This window comes from Heteronotia binoei, chromosome 5 (genome assembly GCF_032191835.1).
Source record: "Heteronotia binoei isolate CCM8104 ecotype False Entrance Well chromosome 5, APGP_CSIRO_Hbin_v1, whole genome shotgun sequence".
Lineage (NCBI taxonomy): Eukaryota > Metazoa > Chordata > Lepidosauria > Squamata > Gekkonidae > Heteronotia > Heteronotia binoei.
This window is the reverse complement of record NC_083227.1, coordinates 169,308,190-169,324,716: the sequence shown is the minus strand read 5'-3', so window position 1 is coordinate 169,324,716 and position 16,527 is coordinate 169,308,190. Positions and strand designations below refer to the sequence as shown.

General features: G+C 41.4%; 1 protein-coding gene across 4 annotated transcripts in view; it reads right to left on the bottom strand.

Moving 5' to 3' along the window:
- ADGRL1 (adhesion G protein-coupled receptor L1) overlaps positions 1–16,195 on the bottom strand; it is a 151,442-nt gene extending 135,247 nt beyond the window's left edge. For all 4 annotated transcript variants that reach the window (XM_060240699.1, XM_060240701.1, XM_060240700.1 and 1 more), the window contains exon 1: positions 16,033–16,195. In XM_060240699.1, the coding sequence (XP_060096682.1) occupies positions 16,033–16,102 (70 nt within the window). In that variant the 5' untranslated portion in view covers positions 16,103–16,195. The remainder of the gene's footprint in view (positions 1–16,032) is intronic.
- Positions 16,196–16,527: the final 332 nt, after the last annotated feature.

Genomic DNA, 16,527 nt, shown 5'->3' with positions numbered 1-16,527 from the left:
TACCTACCCCTACCCCCGTTACTTGACCCCTGCAGGTGTACTATACTTAAAATATTAGTATTAAAGGTACCCTTAATTAATAAGAACCAATTTTCATATCCTCCTCCCTCTTATACTTAGTCATTATCAAATTGTCCGATGTTCTTTTATTTTCCACTCTTTTTCTACGCATCTTCTGAACTTCTTCCACTCCATCTTAAATACTTCCAAATCATAGTCTCTTAAGGTTCTTGTTAACTTGTCCATTTCACTCCATGTCATGACTTTTACAATGCAATCCCATTTTTCTGGTATTTTTTCTTGCTTCCACAACTGCACATACAATGTCCTAGCAGCTGAGAGCAAGTATCAGATTAAAGTCCTATCTTATTTTGGAAATTTTTCCATTTGTAATCCCAACAGAAAAGTCTCTGCTACTTTGTTGAATTCGTATCCCAAGATCTTAGAAGTCTCTTGTTGAATCATCTGCCAAAACTTTTTCGCTTTTTCACAAGTCCACCACATATGGTGGAAAGAACCTTCATGTTTTTTACATTTCCAACATCTGTCTAGCATCTTATTGTTCATCTTTGCCAACTTGATCTTCCTTTATAAAATTTATTAAATATTGTTTAAGCCGTTCTGCCAGGATTCTTGTATATCTTATAATCATTATTTAATAATGAAATTGGTCTATAATTCTTTACATTCGTGACATCTCTATCTTCCTTTGGAATCAGCGAAATTACAGCTTTCCCCCCCCATGTATTGGGTATTTTCCCATCTGATCTTATTGCATTCAGCAATTTTTGAAGTTTCGGTACTAATTCTTCTTTAAGCATTTTAAAATTTTTTGCCGTATATCCATCTGGTCCAGGTGCCTTTCCAAGTTTCATTACATTAATCCTTGCTTCAATTTCTATTTTTTCAATTGGATCGTTCAAAATTTTTTCCGTATATTCAGTTAAGGGTGCGATTTTGATTTTTTGCAAATACATTTCAATCCTTTCTTTCTTTACTTTGAGACCCTTAAATAAATTAGCATAATACTTAAAAAATTCTCGCTTTTTTCCTTCTTGATCCACCTTCTCCTTTCCATCAACCGTAATTTTGTTAATAATTTTACTTTCTCTTTTTTTCTTCAGTTGCCAAGCCAAGTACTTTCCAGGTTTATTTGCTCCCTCAAAAGATTTCTGTTGTAATTTTTTCAAATTCCATTCCATTTCCTTATTTAACAAATGTCTCATTTGTGTTTGCAATATTGTAATCTCCCTTATAATTTTCTTTTTCCCTGGCCTTTTTCTTAATTCACCTTTTTTCTTAATTTCATTTTGAATGTCCGAAATCTGTTTATCTTTTGCTCTCTTATCTTTATTATTCAGTGTTATTAATATTCCTCTCATTACTGCTTTATAAGCATCCCACACGTCTGAAATTCTATATCTTCTTTATCGTTTATTTGGAAGAAAGCTTTAGTTTCATTTTCTAGAGATGTCACTATTTCTTTATTCTGTAGTAAATCTTCATTTATTCTCCATCTTCTTGACTTTTTAGACAATTTTGTAATCCACATAATTGGGTTATGGTCAGCTCCTATTTTGGGTAAAATCTCTACTTAGTTATAAGTCCCAAGTCTTTGGTACCCCACAACATGTCGATTCTAGAAAAAGAATTATGTCTGGCTGAAAAAAAGGTATAGTCCCATATTTCAGGATTGAACTTCCTCCATATATCCTCCAAATTTTCTTGTTTAACCAGCTCAAAAAATGATTTTGGCAATTTCCCTTTATCAATTTTTTTCTTCCCAAATCTATCTAGTGTATTCTGAATTGTTCCATTAAATCCCCCATCAACAAAATTTGCTCATAAGTCACTTCATCAAGATGTTGCGTAATATTTTTAAAGAAAGTGTCCTTTGCACCATTTGGAGCATAAAGTCCCACCAACAAAGTTTTTTTAGCATTCAATAAAATTTCCACTGCGATGTATCTTCCATCTTTATCTTTAAAAACCAATTTCGGATCTAATTCTTTTTTAATATAAAAAATGACTACTCTCTTCTTCTGTTCATCCAATGTATAAAATTCTAGTCCCAATTGCTTATTCCATAAAAATTTATAATCCTTTTGTCTAATATGCACTTCTTGTAAACAAACTATATTATAATTTTATTTTTTTTATCCAATGAAATGTTGCCCTTTTTTTGTGGTGAATTTATTCTATTTACATTCCAAGATATTAATTTGTAATCCATCATGGTGCAAATTCTTTATTTTCTCCATAAAATCTACGCAGTTCCTGTGTGTTTGTAATCCTTTTCCCTTAAAGTTGAAAACTCAAACCTTCAGGTATTAGCCATCTGTATCTCATTCCGTTGTCACATAATTTTTCTGTCAGTTTTTTGTATGCATTCCTGTCATATAACACTTGTCGGCAACTCTTTCATAATTCTTATCCTGCTGCCTCCCACTATCAATGTTTTTTCAAAATTTTTGTTCATGATTTTTCCCACAATTTCTTTTGTCATAAATCTTATGACCACATCTCTTGGCAGATTGTTCTTTTTTGCATAGAGTAAATTCACTCTATACATATAATCATACATATTTCTATTCCCTTCAGGATCTTCCTCCAAAAATTCTGCAATTATTTTTATTATGTATTCTTTCAAATCAGATTCTTCATCTTCTGGTACACCTCTCAGACAAATCTGTGTCTCCATCAACTTGCAGTCATGTATTATCACTTTTTCTTGTAATTTTAATAAGGTGGAATCATGTGTTTTCACTCTCTCTTCCACCTCCTGTACTTTTTTTGTTATTACTATAGTCTCATTTCTGAGATTCTCTATCTCTTTTTTAAATTCTTTTTTTGAGTCCTCAATATCTTTTCTTATTTCTTTTTTAGAGGCAGTTATCATTTCTTTCACCCCCTTCATTATCCTGGCTTCCATTGCATCTAATTGGGCTTGCATTTTCTCCGTCGAACCAGATCTAGTACGAATTTGCTTCGGAACTGACATATAAAAAAGATCGAGAATTTTTATCTCACCAAATTAAATTTGGACCATCAGGTTTAATAGAGTGAAGCTTGCCCTTTCCAATGAACCCAATTTCGCCGTGCTCTGAGCCTCCTAGGCTCAGATATTAATGTTTAAAGTTTTTATTTTCCCCAAAATGGCGGACGCAATTTTTGCTTCACTTTAAAAATTTTCCTTCTTTTCCCTTAATCCAATTTAAATTTTCTTCACCACTGTCCAATAGTCCTTATTTTAAAATTACCAACTCAATTAACTTCACCAATTTTTAATGTCCCGATCACTTTAAAAACATTGTTAAAACTTTGTCCTCCCAACAATGGCTGCCGATGTTTCTCTCTGATATTATAATCCTAGAGTAGGCTGTTTACTTCTCTTGCTTCTTTCTTCTTCCTCTGGTACTTCCTGCTTTTCCTGCCACCAAGTCTCGTTTCGCTGGTAGAGAAATCTCGCGATGTCTGACGTACTTCCTGTGTAGACTGTGAGTGCTGCAGATCTCTGATGATGGGGCTACTTCCTCAACCACAGATAGACAAAACAATAAATTCCTTTCTCCTTTTAGCACTGTCTTTTAAATTTACAAAGTTCAAATTTAGCCCCTTTTCTTCTCCTCCTTTCAGACTTCCATTATATCCAACTCCTACCTTTTAATTTTGTTTTGTTTAGCTTTAATTAGTCTTGGAGTGAAAAGCTAGCAATCGATATCTTTTTTTGTAGTTTATCCAAATCGACACCAGTCTTTAGTAGATTAGATGTTTAAAGTTGTAAAAGAAGACTCGGATCCTGTCGAGCTTAAGTCAAATAAATGACTCTGGAAACTTCTGTAGATGATGAATATGCAACTTCTCTCCGGAGATCCCTCAAAGGAGCCCCCTCCGGAACTCCCTTTCAGCCAAGGTAAGTCTCCTCAAAGTATCTGTGCATATCTTGGACAATTCTCTAGCTGAGAAAAGTAGGCAGAAGGCATTAGTTTGCCTTTTACTACTCTGAACAGAAGTGCCAGCCTGCCCCCGTTAAGGAAAGCAGCTCAGTTCTCCATTTTCAGATTCCGGAAGTCCCCTCCTGATACAATTTTATTGATAACTTTATTCTCCCTTTTTTTTTCCTTTTGCCAAGCCAAGTATTTTCCAGGCTTATTTGCTCCTTGAAAGGATTTCTGTTGAAGTCTTTTTAGATTCCATTCCACTTCTTTATTTAACAAATGTCTCAGTTGGCTTTGTAAATTGTAATCTCCCTTATAATTTTCTTCTTCCCAGGTCTCTTTTTAAGTTCCCTCTCCTTTTTTCCAATTTCTTTCGGAATGTCCAGCATTTGTTTATCTTTGGCTCTTTTATCTTTATTGTTCAGTGTAATTAAGATGCCCCTCATTACCGCTTTGTATGCGTCCCACACAGTTTGAAATTGAATGTCCTCTTTTTCATTTATTTGAAAGAAAACTTTAGTCTTTTTTTCCAGAGACACTACTATGTCCTTTTTCTGTAGCAAATCTTCATTTATCCACTATCTTAGGGGTCTTTTTCACAGGTTTTGCAGACCACATTAATGGATTATGGTCTGCCCCTATTTTAGGAAGAATCTCTATTTTTTTCGTTATAAATCCAAGATCTTTTGTAATCCACAACATATCAATTCTTGAGAAAGAATTATGCCTTGCTGAAAAGAAAGTAAAGTCACGTTCTTTGAGGTTAAGCTCCCTCCATATATCTTCCAGACTTTCTTGTTTCACTAATTCAAAAAATGACTTTGGTAATTTTCCTTCATTATTTTTTTCCCCAGATCTATCCAAAATATTTTTAACTGTTCCATTAAAATATCCCATTATAATGATTTCCTCATACGTCACTTGATCTAATCGTTGCATAATGTCTTTAAAGAAAAAGTCTTTTGCTCCATTTGGGGCATACAATCCCAATAACAAAGTTTTTTTGTAGTTCAACATCACTTCCACCGCAATATATCTACCATCATTGTCCTTAAAAATCAATTTTGGGTCTAATTCTTGTTTAACATAAAAAACAACACCCCTTTTTTCTCCTCGGCCAACTAATAAAATTCCACACCCAGTTGTTTGTTCCATAAAAATTTGTAATCCATTTGTTAGATGTGTACTTCTTGTAGGCAAATTATATTATATTTTTGTTTCTTAATCCAACACAATGTTGCCCTTCTTTTTTGTGGTGAATTTAGTCCATTTACATTCCAAGATATTAATTTGTAATCCATCACGATTTTTTATTTTTATTCTGTACCCCCAAATTTCTTATGTTCATTAAAAAACTTGGTCATTTCTTGAGTGCTGGTGATTGTAACTCTCTTTTATATTCAAAACTTAAACCCTCTGGAAGTATCCATCTGTATCTCATTTCATTTTCTATCAGCTTTTCAGTCAATTGTTTATATAATCTTCTGTTGTTTATGACTTTTCTTGGCAATTCTTTCATAATTCTTACCCTACTGTCATCCACCTCCAGTGTATTTTCAAATTGTTTACTTAAAATCTTTCTCACCATATCTTGTCACAAATCGTACTACCACATCTCTTAGTAGTTTATTTTTTCTGGCATAGACTGAGTTGACCCTGTAGATATAATCATAGAAGTAACTGGTTTCATCAGGGTCATGCCCCAAAAACTCAGCAATCATTCTTATTATATATGTCCTGGTATGCAAAACTGAGCCTGTCAAGATCATCCTGTATCCTCTTCCTGTTGTCTTCTGTGTTTGCAACCCCTCCCAATTTAGTATATCTGCAAATTTAATAAGCATTTCCTCTATTCCTTCATCCAAATCACTGATAAAGATGTTGAACAAAACAGGTCCCAGGACAGATCCTTGAGGCACTCTGCTTGTCACGCCTCTCCAAGAGGATGAGGAACCATTCACAAGCACTCTTTGGGTGCGATCTGTCAACCAGTTACAGATCCACCTAACGGTAACAGGATCCAAACCACATTTTACCAAATGTCAACAAGGATAGATTGTGACCTATAGCACCTTATAGCACCTGTTTATCTATTTTAATTAATTTATATAATTGAATTGTATTTTAAACTCTTGTTTACATTGTATTTTATTCTAATCATGGAGTTCCATGTCTGTGAGCCGCCCTGAGCCCGCCTTTGGCGGGGGAGGGCGGGATATAAAAATAAATTTACTTTACTTTACTTACTATGTGAAACCTTATCAAAAGCCTTACTGAAATCAAGATAAACGATGCCTACAGCATTTCCCCGATCCAATAAGGTAGTCACTTTCTCAAAAAAAGAGATCAGGTTAGTCTAACATGACTTGTTCTTGAAAAAACCATGCTTGCTCTTAGTAATCACATCCATTCTTTCTAAATGTTCCAGGACCGACTGTTTGATAATTTGTTCTAAAACTTTTCCAGGTATAGACGTCAAGCTGACGGGTTGGTAGTTACCCGGATCGTCTTTTTTCCCCTTCTTGAAGAAGGGGGCAACATTCACCCGCCTCCAATCTTCTGGCACCTCTCCTGTTCTCCAGGAATTCTCAGAAATAATAGCCAGAGGCTCAGAAATTACATCCGCAAAATCCTAGGTTGAAACTTCATACCCTCCTTATATGTTCTGTTTTTGCCATGTTGAGCACCGTTTCCCTCAGAACTCCATCAGCCTTACAAAGAAAGTTGAGGAAAAGTAGGAATTGAGCAGTTCCGCCCTCTCTTCATTACCCATTACAATTTCACTTTCTTGCCCTCGCAATGCGCCCACCATGTCCTTTCTCTTTTTCTTACTCTGAACATAAGAAAAGAACCCTTTTTTGTTGTTTTTAGCATCTTTGGCCAGCCTAAGCTCATACTGAGCTTTAGCTTTCCTAACTTTTTCTCTACAAGCACTGGTGATTTGTTTATATTCATCCTTGGTTATAAGGCTCTCTTTCCAATTCCTAAATGAGTTTTTTTTTTATTTCTCAAGTCTTTAGAGAGCTGTTTATGGAGCCACTTCGGCTTTCTTAGTTTTTTTCCATTTTTTCTTCTCATAGGTAGAAATATGTAGAAATACTGAATTTGTGGGAATGAATGTAAGCAGTTGCTTTCTGCTTGATTTATGTATCCATCTCTTGCATCCATGACCACAAACATTACTAGAATTGCTGAATTCCAGGAACACCTTTAAGACCACCAAAGTTTTATTGAGAATGTAAGCTTTCATGTGCTGAAAGCACACTTCATCAGACAATGAAATGGGGTGCAGTTAGCAATGCTACATATAGCTTGTGGGTGGTGGTTAAGCATGCAAAAATAGTATAAAGTTAGAATCCAATGGCAAGATAGTGAAATTAACAAATTGAAAGAATAACAGTTTGGTCTGGATAGTATAAGTTGCATGGGAAAACAGCAAAAGGCAATAAACTTGTCGGAATTGGAGAATGAGGGTGAGAATGGAATTACAAAACTGAGAAACATGTCGGAGAACACTTCAGCCTTTCAGGACATTCATTGGGTGACCTCAAAGTAGCTGTTTTACTGCAAAAGAACAGAATTGGAAAGGGAAATTGCTTCAGACCAACACAGCTGTTCACTTGGATCTATTTACATTGAATGTACCACATTAAGCTGCATGGAATGGAACTGCATCAGCCTTACAAAGAAACTTGCACAGGTTCAGATTGATATTTCCTTTCTTACAAAATGCAAACACTTGGACATTATACCTAAGGGACTAAGAATTAAGAATCCTATACAAATGACTTATCTTATGAACTATGCAGAAAAACTATGCCTCACATTGTCCAGGAAACTACTGAAACATCTAATCACTGTACCAGAAACAGAAGCTGATCAAGGACAAACTCTCTGAACTGGACATTTCAACAAAGAATCTACCTTCTTGGCAGAATTTCTACCAAAAAAAAAAAAAAGACAAACCATCTACAAAAAAATAAAAAGCTCTCTAACCTGCCAACTGCTAAACACAACTACAAGAACTCCTCCAAGAATATTGTTAACTTGTCACAACACAGCCCTTCAGAGAAGTCAGTTCTTTCACTTGGACTTTCATTCTGCCCCACCAAATCCACACTGATGATTCAGCTTTGTGGGGACCTGGAAACCTTTTTCCGCCGTCTTTGCCTAAAGGAATATGATACCCAGAGAAAACCTGTTACAAAACAGACCCCAAAAAGACAATAACAGAACACCACTAGTGGTCACACACAACTCTCAACTGAAAACAGTTCAATGTATCATCAACTTACAACCTCTATTGGATGGTGACAGCTCTCTTTCAAAAGTACCTTTTCTTGTACACAGACAGCCCCCTAATCTCAAACAACTCCTCACCCACAACAATACAACATCTCATGTTCACCAATACCAGAGCTTGCAATAAACCCAAGTGCCAACTTTGCAGCCACATACACCCAGACAACACAATCACTGGGCCGAACAGCATTAACTACACCATCTCAGGCTCATTCACTTGTTCATCTTCCAACATTATAAATCCCATTAAATGCCAACAATGCCCTTCAGTTCTCTACATAGAAGAAGACGACTGCAGATTTATACCCTGCCCTTCTCTCTGAATCAGAGACTCAGAGCAGCTTACAATCTCCTATATCTTCTCCCCCCACAACAGACACCCTGTGAAGTGGGTGGGGCTGAGAGGGCTCTCACAGCAGCTGACCTTTCAAGGACAACTCCTGAGATAGCTATGGCTAACCCAAGGCCATTCCAGCAGCTGCAAGTGAAGGAGTGGGGAATCAAACCCGGTTCTCCCAGAAAAGAGTCTGCACACTTAACCACTACACCAAACTGGCTGTCTCATAGGGCAAACAGGACAAACCCTCCGCCAAAGGATAAATGGACACAAATCTGACATCAGGAATTACAGAACTGAGAAACCAGTCGGAGAACACTTTAACCTTCCTGAGCATTCAATGGGTGACCTCAAAGGAGCTGTTTTACTGCAAAGGAACTTCAAGAACAGAATGGAGAGAGAAATTGCTGAATTACAAATTATTATGAAACTTGGAACAAACACCTCCCGAGGACTGAACAGGACTATTGGTTCTTTATCTCATTACATATGCTAAACCCACGCTCATTGAGTATAGCTATACATCCACAGTATTCCAATGTATTTCTCTTTTAGAATAGTGTATCAGAATAATGTTTTATATTGACATACTCAAATAATGGATATTGGCTGTTTATCTTATTACATATGCCTAACCCATTTTCATTGTATGTATTCTTTTTTTCTAATGGCAAACTAGAATGACGTTTATAATGTATAGAATGATGTTAAAAAGTAAATTAGGTAGACAAGAACATCACTAGAAAATATGTGTCCTTTTGCTTTACCTAAACTTGCAGCAACAGCAATTAACAGGCAACTTTTATTGCTATCCAGACCAAATGGTCTTCCAATTTATTACACTATTTCACCATTTGATCCTAACTTTGTATCATTTTATACTCTTAACCCACCAATTACAAGTATTTCAGCCCACTGTCCCCTGTCCCCTCATCTGAAGAAGTATGCATGCATACAAAAACTTACATTCTGAATAAAACTTTGTTGGTCTTAAAGGTGAACTTGACTCCTACTTTGTTCTACTGCTTCAGACCAACACGGCTGCCCACTTGGATCTATTTTCCTAGCAGGTCAGCTGTTTTAACATCTGCATGTTCCCAGGATGCTTCTGAAAAGCTTTTTCCTGAATTTTTGCTGTTAACAGGCAGGCATTAAAGTTTACTCTTACACATGAACAGCAGTGGGAGATAGGAATGTGCATTCGATTTGGTCAAACCGAATAAATCCCTGAATACCCCCTGATACGGAAGTATTCGGCAATCCCCGAATACCCCCTGATACAGAAGTATTCAGCGCCGAATACTTCCGAATCCATTTTTTTATCATTAAACGGGAGCCTTATAGGTCTCCCCTGAATACCTCCGAATCAGTATTCAGAAGTATTAGGAAGTCAAAGGGAAAGGTGGGAAAGGAGCTTTTGCAGCCTCAGGGAAGCTGCTTGCCTCCTTTCCCGCCTTCGGAAGCCTTTTCCCGCGTCTCCCCTAGCCTCTCTGGGATCAGGGAGGGAGGGGGAGAGAGGAGTCCCAGCAGCCAATCCAAAGCATGCATTTGCAAAATGCATTGCATTTGCAAATGCATGCATCTTTGCAGGGCTGTTGTATTGCTGATGGCTGGCCTAATCCCAGCCAGCAACATTGTTGTTCTTTTGTTTCCTTGGGTATCCAAGTAAGCACTGTTCTCTGGCCAATCACAGAGCAGTGGTATTTTTTGAAACTGCTCTGTGTAGGGCCAGAGAACCTTTTTAAGGAGTCTGCCTGGCTGGACTGCATTGCTGCTGTTGGACTGCTGTGACTGAGAGAGAGAGACTGTGTGAGCTGCACTGGCTTCAGCTGCTGCTCCTGCTCTCTGTCTCAGTCTTGCCTGGCCTGCCTGGAGAACACATCTAAAAGGTAAGACTTGGGGTTCTTGTTTTTCTTTTTAGTTAGGATAAAAGTAAAAAGACTTTTTAAGACTCAGTCCCTTTACTTATCCAGATTTGGGTGGGTGGTTTATTTGGGGTTAGTGTTAGGGGGTTCTGTGTGGGGTCATCATCATCATAATCGTTTTATTTATATCCCGCCCTCCTTGCCGAAGCAGGCTCAGGGCGGCTAAGGGGTGGAGTCCTGGGATGGGGGGGGCAGGGGGGTTGCCCAATAGCTTACTTCATTAAAAGGACTTTTAAAAGTACATTGTTCTTTTAATTTTCCTGATTTGGGTGGCTTGAATTTCTTGGAGGTTTTTTTTAGTGTTTTAAAAGGATTCTCTGATTTGTTGCTGCTGTGTTGGGTTGCTGCTGTTCCTTTTTCCTTCTGTTTCTGTTTCTTGGGGGTGGGGGGGTCAGTTTGGCCTAATTTTTATTGTTAAAAGTTCAGGGTTTTATAGTTTGATCTGTTGGATTTCTCAGTTACATTTGGTTGATTTGTTGCTGTTGGTCTTGCTTCCTGTTCTGTTGTCCCTTTTCCTGGTTCTTGGGGGGGGAGGGCTTGGTTTGGCCTACGTTCCTTTGTTAAAAGTTAAGGGTTTCACAGTTAGGTTTTGGTTTTTTTTATTTCACCCTGGTTGGTGTGAGGGAGTTGGTGCGTGGGTTGGGTCACTTTCCTGTTTTTATAGAGTTATTTTTGGAGTCTGAGGGTATTTTCGGTTTGGCTAGGGCCAGTAAATAGGCTGCCCCACTAATAAGGGTGTTTTTAGGGATTGTGTTTTTTCAAATTTAAAAACACTTAATCCAGTTTAGGGCTTCAGTTTTTATTAAACTCAACTAGGCCAGATAGTGGCAATTTAAAAAGACTGCAGGTCAGGTTTCTTAAAAAAGGCAGCGTGACTGACTAGGCCACATCAGGCTTCCTTTTAAAGAGACTAGGGTTGCAGTGCATCTTGCTTTCAACCACTGAAAGGCGGTGCATCCTTAGATTTCCATAGGGTAAACCACAGCTTGTCTCTAGTCATAGGGGACACCTAATTTCTAGTTTGCAACGAAATCTAGTTTGTCCCAGGATCTAGTTAGGAGAAATTTAACTAGAAGGATATAACAACGATTGCCCTCATCTCAAGGTAGCCTTTTAAAAACTGTAGCCAGGTAGAGGCAGGATCACCTAGTCTCCTAAACTTTACCCGACTATTACTACCCAACCCAAAAAAGGACAGGTTAGGGACAAAACAAAAACAAAACAAGTTTTGGTGGGAGGGTTTTTAAAAAGAAGTCAGGCCACCTGTTGGTTCAGGGTCCAGCGCAGTGTGAGTTAGGTTTGTAAAAAAACCACTTTCACTTCAAGTTGTGTGAGACTGCCCAAGGGAGACATGAGTGACAGGCAGCAGAAGAGGGGCCCTGGGGGCAAGGCCAGGGAGAAGACTAGAGGGGTGGAGGGGAGAGGGAGGACCACGGTTTTCCCCACACCTGTGCATAGGGCCACTCCACAGCCACCTTCCAGCACTCTGACCTCTGGCCGGAGTGTGATGAAAAAGGCTCGCCTTGGGCCCTTCATCGAGACTGCTGCTGGGGTGACCCCAGCAGAGGTGCCATTAGGTGCTGGCACTGAGCAGGGGTCTGCTGCTCGAGCAGTCTCTCTTCCAGCTGATGTCACTTGGCCTCAGCAGCCGGAGGAGGGGCAGCAAGAGCAGTCCTCCTTGAAGCTTTTGGGACAGTTTTCTGTCCAAAATGATCACCCCAAGGAGGATGCAGAGTGTTGTGCAGGAGCTGGAGGAGAAGCTGGTTGAGGAGGACCAGCCCGATTCTTCGGTTCCTTCGGGCACCAGCAGGCCTTCAGGGAATGGCCAGGAGGGGAGGCCGTATGGGGTGGAGGGGGAAGAGATGGAGAAACACAAGATGCCTCCATCTCCGCCCACTTCCCCCCAGCGGCCAGACCCTCCTGCCACCCCAAGACACAATGTGTCTGCCCTGAGCACTTCACAGGAGGTGGCTCCAGATACCGAAGCTGATGGTACATCTCTGAAGTCTGGAAGCACTTCCGGCTTACAGAGGATCCACGCTATGCGCAGTGCCAGCTGTGCAGGGCCCAGATCAGTAGTGGGTGGGACCCTGCCCACCTGACTCTGGGGGGGATGCAGAACCACCTGCGGAAACACCACCAGGCAGTACTTCTTAAGAGGGAGAAGCAGGCTGGTGCTGAGGTGCCCCAGCAGCCAGCACCACCCAGCCAGGAGGTCCGTCCCACCGCAACTACTTCCAGAGCTCTCCAGGAGAGTTCTGCGACAGGGCAGGGACTCCAGGCATCTCTGCTGAGATGTTTGGTGGGGGTGGCACCTGTGTGCCAAGGGGAGGAATGAGGAACGGCAGGAGGATGATCGCCTGGAAGATTGCCAGGGCGGTCACCCATGAGCTTCCATTTTCTGTGATTGAGAATCCTGGGGTGCTTGGGTTGCTTGAGTGCCTGGTGCCCTGGTACAAAGTTCCTGCTAGAACCAACGTTAGTGGGACCATTGTGCCATTTGTTTTCAGGGTGACCAGATCTGTGGTGAGGGAGCATTTGTCCCGTGCTGCTGGGGGGACTGTTCATTTCACCGCAGATCTCTGGAGCTCCCCACATGCATTTGAAGGGTATCTCTCCCTGATTGTGTATTGGTGGCAACCCAGTGAGCTGCAGGGTGGAGGTGGCACTAGCAGTAGGCAGGGCCAAGGCCGCTGAGCCACCTACCACTGGGCCTTGCTGCACGCTGAAGCAGTCGATACGCCGCACATGGCGGACAATCTCAGAGCCACTCCTTCATGCCAGTTAGAGGGCTGGGTAGGCAGGAACGTCGCCATGGGCTTCGTGGTGACTTATGGTGGCTCCAACATCAAGGCGGCTGTCCAGCATCAGGGCCTAAAATGCCTTCCTTGCGTGGGCCACCTTCCCCACCTCGTGGTTAAGGACACACTGGGTCAGAAGAAAAGCAATGATTGTCGGTATCTTGCTGCAACCCTTGAGTACCGAATTCTGCTCCAGAAGTGTTGGCACATCACAGGCCACTTCTCACGCAGCAAAGGGAGGTGCCAGTGATGATGACAGGCAGCCAGCAGCCATACCTAGACTGAGGTCCCTCTAACTGGGACAGTGGCAGCTGGTGTGTTGCTGCTGAGCTGAGAGAGAAGGAATGATTCCCTGCCTCTCACAATCTGAGGCCCTCCCAGTGATCTTCCTCATTTGGGATGCGACTCTGGCTTGCCTTCTCATGGTGCACCCTGGGTTACACCAAAAAGACCAGCCAACTGTCCATCGCTCGAGGTAAGTCTAAATGCTTCTTGCTTTGTGTCAGATACAAATATGGAGCTAGGTGTGGTGCACCGCTTCTCTTGTTTGAGAGTTGTGTTGTTTGGGGCAGGGCTGGAGAGCTGGCATCTGTAGATGATGTGTTCTGTGGCAGGGAAGCTGGCATCTGGGTGAGAGACCCAGGACCAGCATGGTTGGTGTGCTTGGCCAGCTCTCTTCGAGTTGTTTGGGACAGGGCTGGAAATCTGGCATCTGTAGATTGTGTGTTCTTTGGCAGGGAAGCTGGCACCTGGGTGAGAGACCCAGAGCCAGCATGCTTGTTGTGCTTGGCCAAGTCTCCCCGTGTTCTTTGGGGCAGGGCTGGAGAGCTGGCATCTGGGTTTGCTGCAACCCGGTCTGCAGAGTAGACCTTGACCAGATTGTGTTTTGTGTGGCACTGAAGTTGGCAACTGGGTTTATATTGGTGCCAGGGAGCATATAAAGTAGATAGATGGATTTAGTGCATTGGGGTTCTATAGAGATTCTCTGATTTGAAGTTAGGTTTGGCTTTGGGTGCCCCAGGAATTGGACCCACTGGTCCATTTTTTTTTTTTTTTTGCCTTGTGGGTTTTGTGTGGGACAGTGCCCTGAAGCTGCACAGCAGTTTGGGGGGCTCTCCCTCAAACCCCCTTCTGGCCAGAGCCACTTTTCCCACAGCAATTATAGTGGAGGAAGTGGCAATTATAGTGGGAAAGGAAAGGTCCCCTGTGCAAGCACCAGTCGTTTCCAACTCTGGGGTGATGTTGCTTTCACAACGTTTTCATGACAGACTTTTTATGGGGTGGTTTGCCATTGCCTTCCCCAGTCATTTACACTTTCCCCCCAGAAAGCTGGGTACTCTTTTTACCGACCTTAAAGGATGGAAGGCTGAGTCAACCTCGTGCAGGCTACCTAAAAACCCAGCTTCCACCGGGGATCGAACTCAGGTCATGAGCAGAGCTTAGGACTGCAGTACTGCAGCTTTAACACTGAGCAATGAGGCTCTTATAATTATAGTGGAGGAAGTGGCTAATTGGGCATTCCCCAGCTTTGGTAGCAATGGGCCTTTTGGGGAACCCACAGACAGGGACCCCCTGGCCCAATCCTTTTGGGACTTGGGGGTTTTGTAGGGGAGAGTACCCTACAGGTTCCCTGCAGTTTTGGGGGCTCTCCTTCAACCCCCCTGTTCCCCAGCAGCCTTTGATTATGCCCGATGTTGCCATTGAGTTAAATGGCCCATAGAGTATAATGGTGGGATAGGGGCATGATCTTTGGGTGCCTCTGGAATGGGACCCCCTGGCCCAATCTTTTTGGAACTTGGGGGTTTTGTAGGGGAGAGTCCTCTGCAGGTTCCCTGCAAATATGGGGGCGCTCCTTCAAACCCCCTCCCTTCTAGGTGGCTTCCAATATACTCTATTTTTCCACTGAGTTCAATGGCCCATAGAGTATAATGGGGCATATTCGGGAATAGCCGTATATCTCTCGTATATTTGGCTATTTCTGAATACTGGTATTCGGAAATATACAGTATTCTGAGTATTTTGTCCCCGTATATTTCCAAATCCGAATATTTCCGAATTTTTGTTTTGCACATCCCTAGTGGGAGACCACAACTCCTCTGTCACTTAAATGTGGTTTAGTAGAGGCCAACACCGTAACTGATACATTCTGCAGGGAAGTGCTTTCTACAGTGACTTCATGTAGTCACCATAGACACAACTGACTCTCTCAGACAAGTAGCAGCTTCAGGTGAATTTTCTTCTTGCTTTTACTTGCACAGTTCCTAATGTTCACTTGTTGACACAGTGACCTCAAAAGACAGCCAATCACAATACTGAGGGGTTCCCTGTGTACTTCTTGGAGCAGTGCACTCTATAGATTAAGAAGATATAACATTAAATACAATGCAGTTATACACCTATATATGTCAGACAAGGATAGAAATTGTAATTGCAAAGCACTGCACATTTCTAAATAAAGTACTTCTGTTTTCGGTACTTAATTAGAAAATGTTTTGACATGCTCAACAGAAACATTTTAAACAATGTTCTAAAAATTCTTTAACTGTTTATTCTGAGCGGTGTGAGGTGGAGATTTTATCCCAGGCATTACAGAATGCTCTGCTGCTTCTATTTGGGATGTGGAAGGGATTTTCCCTCCCTGGATCTTCCCAGTTCTCACTGTGCCAGTGCAATGAAAGACCATGAATTGCTTCACTGCTGAGGGGTTGCCTCTCTCAAATTCCTCTTACCTTGTGTGGCTGACGTAACAAGGACAGTGGTGATACAGAGACTCCAGAGGGCATGGACGAGCCGGGCCATGCTGCACTTGATGCTGGAGCTGTCAGCAACCTGGAGCCGCTCTGGTCATCTCAGAGAGGGGGACACAACAGCTGGCCTGGTGGAAAGAGGAGAAGTCCTGAATTTCATCAGGAACAGACAAACTAGCATGGCACGTTTTCTTTTGAACTCATAATTCCCCTCTTCCACGTCCCTACTACATATAAAGATATTGTTTGGTTAATTTTTGACCAGCTTCTGCATAACATCTTGTAAAATAAAAAGAGATATCGTTTCTGTAGTTTCTGTCGTTTATTTCTACCCTCACACAATCTATGGCCACTTAGAATTTCAATCAGAATCTCATGCTTCACAATTCTTTTTAACAGGGTTGGCCGTTCCCCAATGGCCTATTGACCTTCCTTTTACATCCCCCACATCCAAGCAAAATACACAGAAATGCCATT